This window comes from Hydra vulgaris, chromosome 01 (assembly GCF_038396675.1).
Source record: "Hydra vulgaris chromosome 01, alternate assembly HydraT2T_AEP".
NCBI classification, from domain to species: domain Eukaryota; kingdom Metazoa; phylum Cnidaria; class Hydrozoa; order Anthoathecata; family Hydridae; genus Hydra; species Hydra vulgaris.
Window position 1 is genome coordinate 15,403,643 of NC_088920.1, and position 14,388 is coordinate 15,418,030.

Consider the following 14,388-nt stretch of genomic DNA (forward strand, 5'->3'; position numbering starts at 1 on the left):
TTCGATTCTTAAAAAAAATCGAATTTAAAAATCGAATAAAAATTTTTTTTTTTTCGAAAATTGGAATTTAAAAAAATTAAATTTTATTAAAACATTTTTGAAAAAAAAAATGTTGAAAAGTTCGAGATAACGAGAGAAAATTGCCCTGTGGACCGAAAATATTGTTCGAGATACCAAAAAGTTCGAGATTATAAGGTTCGAGATATGGAGAGGATTTTAGCCTAAACTAGTATGTTATGTCCATGGGACCGCTAAAAAAGTTCGAGATACTCAAAAGTTCGAGATATCAAGTATTCGAGATATCGAGAGTCGACTGTAATTTTATTATTTTTTTTTTTTAATTTTACTTACTCAGTAAAGATTCTATTTTATTTTACGAATTTGTAAGGTTTAAAGAACAAAAAAATTGAATAAAAAATAAAACAAAATTAAAAAAATAATAATATTTTTACTTGATTTTGCGTCAAAATAACGATAGTCTCGCTTAACCAACTTTAAAAAAAGATATGATACTTTAACAACTTTAAAAAAAGATATGATGAAGGCCGATGAGTTTGAAATTAACGAAGATGATTATTAGGCTTTCATATATAAATACTGCTTTCTTTTAAAAGTTTAAAAAGATAATTAATGATGTAATTTTAAATTTCATTTCATTAAATGTTGCTACTACTTTACAACGAAGAAAAGTTTAAACATTTCATTTCACCTAAAAACTCTGAAAAAAATTTTAAATAAATAAAAACTTTTCATTATATGATCAATAAACTCAAGCGAAATCTTAACATGGAAAAAAAATTCAATCACAGAAAAAAATCAAAACAAAATTGAGACAAAAAAAGTTAAGATTTCAAATAATGAGAATTAATCTACCTACACTGTTCTTTTAAATCCTTAAAAGAACAGTGTAGGGAATAGAGATAACAAGTAATCTATAGTTCGATCTAAAAATGATCAACAATTTTACCAACAACTTGCAGAAAGTTTATTTTAATTTACAGTATTCATTCTTGCCAAAATCCATACACTTTTTAACAAAATGATTATTGACTTCTAAGTTTTATTAATAATAAGTTCTTATTAAAAATCGCTCACGTATCAAACTTGACATTTTAAAACAGATGAGCTATTTCTGATTAACTAAAATGCATTATTTTTAATAAAAAGTTAGAGTTTTATAAGTAAGTGCATTTTTTTAAAAGTAGTAAGAAAAAAGAAAATATCGGAAAAATGTCGATTTATTTTTTTGATTATTTAGAAAAAGACGCTAAAAATTATAGCTCGCCTAGGTTTTTCTCTACTCGCGGCGCACAGTGAGTCAGAAAGGTGAAAAAACGGCAAAAATTATATAACTATCATATATAAACATGTGAAACATCAATATTATCGTATTTTGGGTCAAAAAATTTAAATTTTCTATTGAAAATAATTTTTACGCGTACCAATGACGCGTACAATGTTGGAGTCTTTTATGTGCACAAAGACTAACTTAATTTAAAAAAATTAAATTCTTTAATCCAAAAAATTTACTTAAATTTAAATAAAAAATTGGATTCAAAAAATATTTAATATTATAACAATATGAAAATATACTAAATACAAAATAAACATTTATTTTATCTAATTTTTCTTTCAAGAAAACAAAAAAAGAAAACCTAATAATTATAAAAAAGCTTTATTTTATTATTACAGCATTAAAAAAGATTCAACTTTAGGGGTAAGTGTTTTTCCATTTTCAACCTTGTATTTTTTGAAATAATTGTTTGTTATTACAAAATCACTTCTAATCAACAGGTATTGGTACTGGTTTTTCATAACATTCTTTCTAGATATTTTGGTTGTATGGTTTAATCTAGGTTTGCGAATTTCCTTATTTAGAGCCTCTTGTGACTCTTCAGAGTAGTAACCAATTCGCAGTTCTAATGTATCAGATATCTGCACACCATGTTCCAAGAATTTATGAACAGTTGAACAATCCTAATATCAGTATGCTTCTTTTATGAGTTGAACTCTGAAAGTTTTGGCCAGTTACTGGCCAAAACTTTCAACTCAAGAAATTCATGATAATTTACTCGAGGCTCTTCTACGTGAGTTTTGAAGACTGGAAGTTTCAACTCAGAGTTCAACTCATAAAAGAAGCATACTGATATTAGGATTGTCCTCAATCTAATAATTATATCTACTGCCCATCCCGCTATATCAGCGAAAGTTTCAGCATTTTCAAATGCCCTTCTGGCATTGTTTCCATCGTTATTGTTGCCAAAATCCTTTTTTGGAATATCAACTATAAGACTTAACTCCTCCCTAAACCTAGGTTGAATGTTTTTTTTTTCTACTTTTTACTGATGCTTTTTCAGCAAGGGATTTGGCAAAGTATCTTTTAAACTTATATCCAAAATGTAAAATATATTCAAAAAATCTGAGCCAGCAATGCAGAGTAGAAACGCCCAAAAATAAACCTATTTCATTGATGGTTTAGATCTGATAAATGCTGGGTTATTAAGTTCACTTGGCTTTAGCTTTTTTATTGAAGCTAATACCAATGCTTCAGCAGGATGTTCTGTCAATTTGGCAACCTTAAACAAGATAATATTTAATATTTAAGCTTGTAAACTATTTTTTAAACTGGGTTAAATTTAATTAATTTATCATTACCTTAGATCTTCTGCTTCTATCACCTAAATCTTCCCAGTTCTTGTATTTTCTACCAGGACCTGCTGCAAAGTTTTTTTCTATAAATCTAGAGAAGTATATTGAATGTTTCCGCAACTTTGATTGGAATTGATATTTAAATACTATGAGAGTTTTCTTTAAACTTATCATTTCAGGTTTGTCAATACTTCCATAGTATAGACCTTCCAGTCTTCAAAACTCACGTAGAAGAGCCTCGAGTAAATTATCATGAATTTCTAACTCTTGAATTATAGGAACTAAATGTATTCTTTTGGAATGAAAGCAATGAACTATTGTTAGTTATTTTATACGCAACTTTTAATTTTAAAACATGCACTATGCCATCAAATGTTGCATATTTTGGTTTTTGAGGTTTGATAATTAGCACCATCTGCTTTAGCATGAGTTTTTTTACTAATAGGAACTAAAGGTATTATTTGTGTGATGAATGTAAGCAATGAACTATTGATCGCTACTTTATACGCAAGTTTTAATTAAAAACGGAAAAAAAATACAAAAAAAAAACGAAGTATTTAAAAGGTTTTATTTTAACTGGGGCAAGTTGGGGCAAATGATTTTTATTTTTTTTTGCTTTCACATATACATAATAGTTTTAATATTTTCCCATTAATATACTTTCATATATTAATGGGAAAATATTAAAGCTACCATGGAATCTAGTGAAATCTTGTAGTTTTTAGACTAAACTCATAATTAAACTAATTTAAAAAAATCAATTAATGACACATTTTTGAGATCTCAGTAATAAAAATCTAAAACTAAAGTTTATTGTCCAAAATGTTGTTAATACACACTAAAAATTAAAGGTAGAAAATTTTAGTTAAGGTAGGATATGTGATATACCCTTAGTAAGGTATAATTTTATACCTTATAAGGTAGAAAATTATACCTTTAAGTTAGAAAATTGTATGACAAATAATTGTTTTTAATATAATTTTCTACCTTAAAAGGTAGAAAATTATACCTTGCTAAGGGTATATCACATATCCTACCCTAAGGTAGAATTTTCTACCTTTAATTTTTAGTGTGTAGTTACCAAATATCTTCAAACTTGAAACTAAATTTTGAACTATTTTTACCAATATAAATCTTAAAAGAATAACACTAAAGCCATACTTTTTTGAACTTTTTTCCGATAAATAAAATAAATAAGTCTCGGAAAAAGGCGTATAAACTGGTGATATCTTAAAAATTATTCACAAAAAAAATTAATTGTTGTCTTTTAATGGTATTTAGTTACATTATAATTTAATTAATTTTTTTCTTTCAATTGTTTTTTTATGAGGGATTTTTTGCCGTTTTTTATGGATTTTGACTCACTGTGAGCCCGTTAGCTACTAAAAATAAGCGCCTCCTCATCCTAATAAAATACATAGAATGGCAAATGTAAGCGGTGTCTCCGGAAAAGTTATACAAAAGAGTCAGAACTAGAAAAAATCTATTTAGGACTTTTTTACTAAACAACGATGAAATTTAATTAAATCAAAAAACATTCAAGAACAAAAACAAAGCTTAATCTAAACAAATGTAACTTATATTTTTATTTTCCTAGCTTTTTCTCTGGCAATAAATCAATAATATCAATAGTATTTAAATTATCAAATAAATCTCTTTCAATGGACAGAATACTTAAATCATTGAGTTTGCTCTGTCCCAAAGAAGATCGTAAGTAATTTTTTATTCTTTTGATTGCTGAAAATGATCTTTCGCCACTGCAATTTGTAGTGGCAATACTTAAAAATATGCGCAGTGCTGTGATTACATTTAGAAATGTAAATTCAATTTTTAACTTGATTATTGTCTTTAAACTTAGATCTGCGGTAGATATACTTTCGGTAGTTTCCAATAAATTCATATGTTTAAAATGTAGACATTCTTCAATAAAGTTATTTTCTAAATCAGTCTGATATATTTCGCACAACTTTGCAGCATTATTTCTAATTATGCCTTCATTTATATTTTTTAAATCAACTAGAAAACCACATGTTGAATAAATATTATCATTTCTAATTTTTCTAAAGAAGTATATAATGTAACAATACATTCAATTGTAATATCAACTTTTTGAAGCGATATATTAGTTTTGTCTATGGTTTCTAGTATTTCAGTCCAAAATGCTATCATAATAGCAATTTCCAATGAGTTGAACTCATTTAACAACCCGTGAGCTTCAACTTTTGTTGCAGACTTTTGAAATTTAGCTTCGTTAATTTTATTAAAAGCATCTTTAAAATTTTCATACCCGGAAACCACTGCTTTCATTAAATCAGCTTTTGCTGAGCAACGAGTGTTGCTTAGTTTTTTGGGAACTTTATTTTTTGCTGTTAGCGCATTTTTCAAAATCTCCCATCTTGATGTTGACGCAGCAAAGAAATTATATAAGTTTTGTAAAAATAAAAATAATTTAGTTGCTTGTACGCAGCAGTCAGTTGCCGATTGTCCAATTAAATTTAAAGAATGTGCAACACAGGGCACGTAAATGGCAAGATTGTTTCTAGATTTAATGCGTGCTTGGAGGCCGCTATATGTACCTGACATATCAAATGCATTATCATAAGGTTGTCCTCTACAATCTTCCAAACTAATATCTAAATCAGATAATAGCTTTAAAATACAGTCTTGCATTTCTGCGCTCTCATTGCCAGTATGTTCTAAAAATATTAAAAATTTTTCAACAGGTGTTCCATTTTTATTGACATATCGTACAACAATGGTTAATTGATCCTTATGGGAAATATCGGGCGTCGAATCTACTATAATGGAGTAATATTTTGCGTCTTTTTTTCAATTTTTAAGCAAATTAAAATTTTTATATAAATTAAAATTGTTTTTGAATATATCTGTTTCCTATATCTATAGCTATTGCGAACAAAAATTAGGTGACGGTTAAGAGGTTTATTCGTTTATTAGTCAAATATTTTGTTAAACTAAGTTATAGTATCGTTAAAAATATATATTTATCATTGTTAAGTAATTTTTAGCTAACAATTATGTAAAAGGAAAAGCACTTACCTTAGGAATATAATAATATAATTTAATAATTTCCACTTAATTTTTAACTTTTAATTCACCTAATTCACCACGACCTTCAGTCGACATATACTAAAATACTAAAATTATATCAATTTTATTTTTGTCGTGTAATCTTCAATATGGTACGCATCAGTGACCCATTAAACGTCTCTATCTTTTATTAAATAATACAGTTTACAATTAGATAAATAAATACGCCCGGGCGGCGATTATACGTAGGTGGTCTGTTTACAATTAAGTCGTCTATCGAAGTTTAAGACATCCTAAATTATTGTAATATTGTTTGTCAGCACATTTGGAAGAAATAAAAAATCAGTAAAATATTTTAAGAGAAGGTTTTCCTTTAAAAATAAGTGAAAACTAATAAAATGAAAAATTAATTTTTATAAAACTAATAAATAAATGACTAATAACTAAATAACTAATAAGAACAAAAAAGTATTGATATCACAAATAAAAATTGCCGCCCCCCAAAAGGCTTGCGCCCTGGGGCTATAGCCAATTAAACCCAGTGGTTAGAGCGGCCCTGGGTTCGGTTTGCCACTAACAACCAATCTGATTTTTTTTTAAATTATCGGCGTTTTTTTTTTAAAGCTGGCGTGTTCTATGCCTTAGTTGCACTGAGTACTTTTAATTGTAAAATCCACATACGACATGCTGATTTACTTTTTAATTTTAAGATTCTACCTTATAAGAAACGCGCTAAAATGATACAAAGTGTAGGTTTGCGGTTTTATAAACCGTAAACCGTAATATATAATGATACAAAGTGTGGGTATGTGGGTATTACGGCCCAAGCAGAGCCGTACCGTGAAATTTTATAGGTCGTTTTTTTTTAAAAAAAGGCAGTTTTAAAACACCAAACAAATATCTTACTAAATTTGCTTAATAAAATTTTCGTGAAACATAGCTTTATTTCTGTAAACAATGTTTACATAAACGAGTTTATTGTTTTCCGAATATTTTTTCTATTTTTATACTGCGTAGGCGTATAAGCAAGCTCCTTGTTTGAAAATGGGTATTGATACAAAGATTAATAATACTTTGATAAATTGTTTATTCAAAAACTAAACTTTTTTCATACAATTTTCTAGGATGCAAAGTAAAAAATAATTTTGAGACTTTATAATCAACAATTTAATTGTAGTGGATATTCATAATGGCTAATGAACCAAGCCTATCTGCAGTTATACTGGCTCTCAACCGTGTTCTTAATCTTCGCATTGCTGAAAAGCTGCGTTCACATTCTGTGGACGTTACGGGTAGTGTACGTCCGATCTTTATAAGCTCAAAGAGATTACGTTATTGATTTTCATCGCAGATTTTAATGGCTTTAGCATGAGTATTACGCCTATCTTCAGGTTTAATAACAGACCATTTTCTTTTCCAAAACATGAATTCTTGATCTACAGCTTCTGAGTTTGGAAAATCACGTTTATACATTTCAACAAACTCCTGGGAAGCAGTTATCTCCTCACTGTAAATTATCGAGAGAACCAAGCATAAAACTTTAGCAGCAATGCAATTTGTCTTTTGGAATCGTATTTTGATTTTTGAAATGATGGTCTCGAGAAAAGATATAATCAAGGGCCGTTTATAATATTCATGGGGACACTCTGAAGATACGTTATTTCTGTAGGCCTGTCTCAGAGTGATTCTGAGAATCGTTGGTTCTACAAATAATTTACTTGCCATACGAGTAGCTTGTTGGTAAATTGCGTAAGCTTCTTTTCAACATTTTTCCGTAGATGGTTCAAGAAAATATGTCGATTGTTTCTTGAATGTTACTGAATGTATACACAATATCAGTTTTGCGCCCTTGTAACCTCTCTGTTATTCACAACGGGTGAAGTAAGCGGTATAAAGTTATAATACCAATTATGAATTCGAACTTAGTAAGTGCATTAAGGAGTGAGTTGGCCTCTCTTTTTCCTTGTGCGTCCCAATCCATACTAAACTCTTAATTGAACTGTTCTATATTTGAGTGTATTCCTAAAGTAATCTCTAATGTCTCTGCCATAAATATAACGACCCCCTCCTCCTCCTTGTGGTACGGGCCTGGCAAGCACGCATATTATAACAATATTATTCATTGCTTACAAATCAATTATTTAAATCATATCGTATTCAATTTTTAAATGTGTATATGCTAATCAACATAAGTATCTGCTACATAAGTATATGCTAATCAACATAAGTATATGCTAATCAACATAGTGTATATGCTAATCAATATAACATAGTGCAAACATTTTCACTTTTGTTTTTCTCTTAATCAATCTATTTCAATATCTTATTTTATTGTACAAATGAAAGTACAATAGTTTTTACAATTTTATACTAAATAAAAATCATTTTATTGATACGCAAAAATTGTTTTTATTTTTATATATTTTTTCATTACGTTTTGTTTTGTTCGATCTTATAGGGAATCCCTGAATTTATGTTAGACAATCCCGGGATTTCGGGATTATCAAAAAGCCCGGGATCCCGGGATTGCAATTGCTATGCAGAATCATTCAGGTAGGGAAGTTTATTTTAGGTGTCCAAAGAGTTCCGTACGGTTTTATCACAGAGCACCGCGGAAGAGTATTTAAAAGGAAGTTTACGCCTTACCGATTTTATAAAATTTGCCCAGGAGTGGCAATTAACCACGGATCTCTAGCTTCTGATGCAACCCAGTAGGTACCAGACGTAAAAAAGATGTCTATTAAAAGTCTTTTAAACGTTTTAGACATCTTTTGAGCGTTCAAAAGACGTCTTTCTAAGGTCCCGCGCCCACAGGGAAGCGCACTAATCAATTCGCTACGGCTGCTCAAAGTATAATATTTGCTAATATTGAAAATATCAAATTTATTCATAAGATAATAAAAATATCTTATAAATAGTTTTTTAAATATCCATTTACAAGATAATGAAAAATTAGGAATTTTTTTAACAGCTATTAAACCGGATGAATAAAATAAGAAATTGCGTTTTTGGAGCAATTGCTCATCTTTACGTGAATAAAAATTTAAGCTAAATAGCTCAAATTTTTATTCAAGGTGAATTAAAAAAAGCAATTGCTTTTTTTTATTCACCTTGAATAAAAGATGACGTTTATATTTGAATAATGGATGATGAGTTTTGGACTAGTTTAAGATAAAAAAATTAAAATTTTTTTATTCTACTAGTTAGACGCTTCAACATTTTTTTAAAAATTGTAAAATGAATATAAAACAAAGACCATAAGTTAGAGCTAAATATTAACGTTTAAAAAATAACAACTTGGCTTACAGCTGTGGTTCTACTTTTTGCAATAGAAACATAAAAAGTTATTGTATTTTAAGTCATCGGTTGAACGATGGAAGAATGTCATATCTTTTTTCTTTAGCCGTGTTTTATTGATTATTGATATTACGTCATTGTTGTTAGATGTTGCAGTGCCTATATTAATATTATGAACAGATTCAAGTTTTCTTTGAAATCAAAAAATCCATGAAACATTCTTCTGCAAAAATATTTATGTTGCTTTCATAAAGATAAAAATTAAACTTAGTTTAAGCTAACTTTAGTTTATATTTTATCTAAGAAATTCAAATCAAATTCCAGAATTGTATTAGTTTTATTAAGTTCAACTCCATATTAATATAAAAAGTAAACTTCTCTAAAACAGCAAAAGTTATAAAAATAAATTACACTAAATTTTTTTAATTTCTAAATTTTTTCAAAATTTTAATCTCTTTTTTGATTTCTTCTCTGCATTCAATAAAAGCATATTTTCTACACTAAAAACCGACATTTTTAGTGTAGAAAATATGCGTTCATTTTTACATTGCACATGCTGCCATCTAGTAGGAAGTAGCAAAACTAGAACATTACTTAAAATTAAAAAAAGATAAAACAGAGTTTGATTTTTGAATTTAAAGTTTGTGTTGCCAAATGGTAACATTGGGAAAAAAAGGGTTAAAAACTAAAAGTCCTGCCATGTTTATTTTTTGTAGGACAAAATATTTTTTAAATCTAGATTTTGAATTATTACAGGCCAACTTTTTTTTTTTAATAAACTATTTCAACTACGTTCTGATTCATAAACCTTTTTTATTTTTGAGCCTTTCATTATTTGACTAATAAGATTTAAAAGGTTATTAATAACGCAGTAACAACTATTTGCGCAAACAAGAAGCCAAACCTTTTATTTTAATATTGTTAATAGCACAGCTTACAATTAAAAGATCATTACAAGTTATCAATAAAACACAGTAAAAACTTTTTTTAATTTTGTGGTTTCCTAAATCTCACTTTTTAAATGAAAGTAATAAAAATCCTTTTTTGTTTGTTGACCAACTTTTTCTATTGAATTTTTGTATAAATAATTTTTTTAATTAAAAATTTTCTCAATCAGAAAGCTGATAAGTAAACATATCTGAAAATTAAAAATCAAAAAAGACATTAAGGTATGTATATATTTATTTTACAATTTTTGTTTACTGTATGAAGAATATAATTTATACAAAACATATTGAATACTTTATATTATAATATTTAATATTGAGAATGTTATATGCCTATATTATAAAATATTATGTTAAACTTGCTTAACATCTGAAGAGTATTATAACGCATATGTAAATTTTTAATGTACGACTTTTTTTATATATAGATTGTAAAGGGCTTCATGATAAGATCATGTGATCTTCTGGAAGTCCTACAAGTAATATATTCATTGTAAATTTACCTTGTTCATATTATTCTGGAAAATAAATTACACAAAAAAAAAAAAAAAATTGTATTATAAATTTAAAAAATACATAAGCACATAAAAAGTGTGAAAACGCTAGTTTATGTTTGCTTGTTCACATAATTATATTTTTCACAAGGCATGCTTTCTAATATTATTTTATGTAGGAATTACCTTATTAAGCAAAATTATTATGTTTAGAATCATTCAATCATGAGTCCTTTAGTTGTAATGCTGGCTTTTATGGTAATGTATTCTGCAAGTGTTCAGGCTATTGATGGACCTCGTCAAATAATGTGTAAGTGATACAATTTTTTTGAAAATTTTTATCATTTATTATAATATTATCCTTATTGACAATATTTGCATATACTTTATAAACCAAGGCGATTATTTTAAGTTGCAAGATATCAACGATAACTAAATTCAGGCAAATCTGAAAAATTATATAAAGTGAACAATTTTGCTTATGTTTCCAATTGAAAGTTAATTTCTGAAAATTTTTTAATGAGTTTTATTAAAAAAAAAAAGTTTGTCTAAGATTTTTTTGAACGTATTATGGAGTATTTAAGGTAATTTTTAGGTCTTTAAATCGATGCAAAAATTATCGAAAATAAACAAAAACTCTATCAATTTTATAAAAACTTTTTTATCTTTTTTGGTTAAATTTCAATTTTTAAGTCAAAAATAACTAAATTTTTGCTAAAAACAGTTTCATAACTCAAAGTGAAATGCTTTTAGAATTATACATTTTTCAAATAATTTTTTGAAATATTTTATGAAAGTATTTTTTAAAAAAGAATTCTTTTGAAAAAAAATTTTTTTCCAGAATAAACTTAAAATGCTACTTCTAGATTAAACAGGTTATATATGTTTGAAATGCCAATTAAGTTTTACACAAACCTTGTTAATAAACCTAAAATTATTATTATTATTTTTTTAAAGCCTAATGTTTAACAATTAACTTTTGTTGTGTTAATTACAATTAACCAATTAAATTTAAAAAATTAACCAATTGAAACATTAAAAAATTTAATTAAAAAGTTCTATTTTATTATTTATTTATTAGATTTAGACTGTTTATTCCATACTCTAACATTTATAAATAATAAAATTATAACTGTAAAATTGTGTATATTTATAACTATAAATTATAAATTTACTAATAGTTTGTTTCTTCTTCTTTTTATTTTTTATCTTCAGCTTTTTAATAAAAATAAAAATTTTTATAATAGGTCCTGAAAATTACGCATTATGTGGAAGAAAATGCAGAAACTTAACTTATGAACGCTGTTGCAATGGAGTTATCCGACCTTATTTATTATTTGGAAAGTGCGGAGAAAGATGTTATTTTTTCCGGACCCAATACTGCTTAAACGGACGCGTTTACGCACGCATTTAAACAAACTCTTATTGCGTTGCTTTTTTTAAAACAACAATAAATAATAATTGTTTTATCTTTTACATATACTATAATAATTACTTTAAAATTAAACTTCGAGCAAACCTGGTAGGCTCAAAAAACTTCAAAAAAATAATATTAAACTCGTTTTTAGTATACAAAACATTTACTTTATTTTAGTTTTTTTCTTATTTGAAAAATCTTCAATATTCTGGTTTTTGTTCTTGTTGCTATTGTTACACAATATTGTTATCATTGAGATGTGAAAAATTTATTCTTGGAATACTTCAACAAAACTTGATTGTGTTTCTATGAAAAATTTCGTGGAAAAACGTTCCGCATTTTTAAGTAGTTATATTGCACGTATGATATCTAGTAAGAACACAAGGAACAAACGTGTTACACACGTTCAGGAAGTAGGAACACGTTCAGGAAGTAGGAACACCAGGAATTGTGTAACACATTTTAAAAATGTTTTAACGCGTTTTAATATGTGTTTTAGACGTTAAACACGTCTTATGCCTAATAGGTATGCTGTCAAACGAAAGCATACATTCATTTATTATTGAGCACTGAGATTGCTGCTATGCGTAAAGAAAATTTACCTAGTTAAAAACTGGCATATACGAATAAAATGAAGCTCAAGTTTGGCGAAGGTTATATGAGAATATAGCAAAACTGCATAACCTTAAAAAAAACTACTGATTTTGCAGGAGAAATGAAAGTTATAAATTTGAAAAAAAAACTATTTTTGTGTGCAAAATTTAAAATATTAGCGTAATTATAATTTATAATATAAGTTTTACATCCTGCAGGATTACCGCCAGTCGACACATTAACTTGTAAATGCGTACTAAAAACTTATTTGAAAAAGCATCTTTGTGGTATGTGCATTATCCATTTGTGTTGGACACGAATTAAAAAAACACAAATCAGATGCGTATAAAAGCGAGAACTCATTAAGTAATAAACTTGCATTACGCATGTAATCACATGTAGTTACGTGTAATTACGTATTAAATACAATAATCAGATTCTTCTTAATACAATGTTTTCTTGGTATTAAGTGTGCATTTAAAACTTTTTTAGAATACTAGTTATTTACGAGTGAATGTGCCCCTTTTTTTCTAGAACACATGCTATAAATACGTTTCAGACGCGTATAAAAATGGTCTTACAATAGTTCTAAGAATAAAAGCAAAAGTTTCATACCTAAAAACTTTATTAAAACAACTTGTCCAGTGTTCATATATATATCAATTTTATAACAAAACAATTTCACTTTATTCCTTATAATATATTAAAGTATTCAGTGACGGATCCAGAATTTTTTGGCGGGGGGGAGGGGGATGTTAAAATATTTTGTATATTGTATCACATATAGGGATGGCAATCCCGGGATCCCGAAATCCCGGGATTACAGACAAATTCATGATCCCGAAATCCCGGGATTAGTCTCTAAAATTTCCCGGGATTTCGGGAATGTAATAAACAATAAATAAAAACAAAAATTGATTAAACTTAATTTATTTATTTAAAATGTCTAAATTTTCGCTATAAAATTTGTTGAGCTGCTTATTCTCCATGCAATGTTTTCCTTTTATTTTTTAAATTCTTAACGTTGGCGTGATTGTCACAAGTTCTTTAACATTAAAAGTTATCAAATACGGAAGGTATATTAAATAAACTTTATTTATTAATTCGAAGTATAATTGTTTTCACATAAATTCATTTTGAATTATGAATAAAGATAATTAGTCAATAAATAGCTTAAAATATAACTTTTTTTTTTCAATAAGATAGAAATTAGCCTAATATCATGACTAACTACGCTGAATTCAACAGCACAAGTCTCATATGGAAACATTTTTTAAAAGGAGCAGATGAAACAGCCTTATGCAAAGTAATTACATGCAAAATAATATTAAAAATTGCTGGTGGTTCAACGAAAGGTCTTCATACCCATTTACTTTCCATACATAAAATTAAATTAACATCGCAGGAATCAAGTTTATCCACGACACCTTCAACTTCAAAAGATTTATTAGAACCGAAAAATAAAAAACCGAAAATCACAAGTTATTTTCCAACAACATCGAAAAAAGATGAATGCCTACCTGAAGTATTTGCCCGTATGGGAGCAAAAGATGGTATATCATTTAATACAATTTGCAACTCTTCTGATATACGAGCTGGGTTAGTTGCACGAGGCTTTAAAAATGTCCCAAATCACGAAACACTATTCGAAAAATGGTGTTAGACTACTATGAACAGGTTAAACTAGTTATAAAGGAAATAATTGATCAAATATCAAGAGGCTTCAAGTTTTCCTTAACGCTTGATGAGTGGACTTCTTTTGGAAACTGCAGATACATGAATGTGAACGTACACGAGTTGAAAAGTTATTGGAATTTAGGTTTGATTCGCATTTTAGGATCTATGCCAGCAGAAAAGTGCGTTTCACTTCTAAACGAAAGACTCAACAATTTTAAAATAAAACTTGAGGACGATATCATTGGTATTACCACGGATGGTGCAA

The 14,388-nt window shown here is 27.6% G+C and overlaps 1 protein-coding gene across 1 annotated transcript; it reads right to left on the reverse strand.

Moving 5' to 3' along the window:
* Positions 1-4,234: 4,234 nt before the first annotated feature.
* Positions 4,235-5,793, reverse strand: LOC136074145 (zinc finger MYM-type protein 1-like). Its single transcript, XM_065786449.1, has 3 exons — positions 5,766-5,793; positions 4,737-5,471; positions 4,235-4,665 (listed from the first exon to the last, which is right to left on the reverse strand). The coding sequence occupies exons 1-3, from the start codon at positions 5,791-5,793 to the stop codon at positions 4,235-4,237; spliced, it is 1,194 nt and encodes a 397-aa protein (XP_065642521.1).
* Positions 5,794-14,388: the final 8,595 nt, after the last annotated feature.

Bases quoted from the DNA above. Each gene is read 5' to 3' on its own strand.
- LOC136074145 (XM_065786449.1), bottom strand. From the start codon at position 5,793: ATGTCGACTGAAGGTCGTGGTGAATTAG. The intron at 5,472-5,765 runs GTGAATTAAAAG...ATTGAAAAAAAG, and splicing joins TGAAGGTCGTGGTGAATTAG to ACGCAAAATATTACTCCATT. The intron at 4,666-4,736 runs GTATTGTTACAT...GTGGTTTTCTAG, and splicing joins AGTTGATATTACAATTGAAT to TTGATTTAAAAAATATAAAT.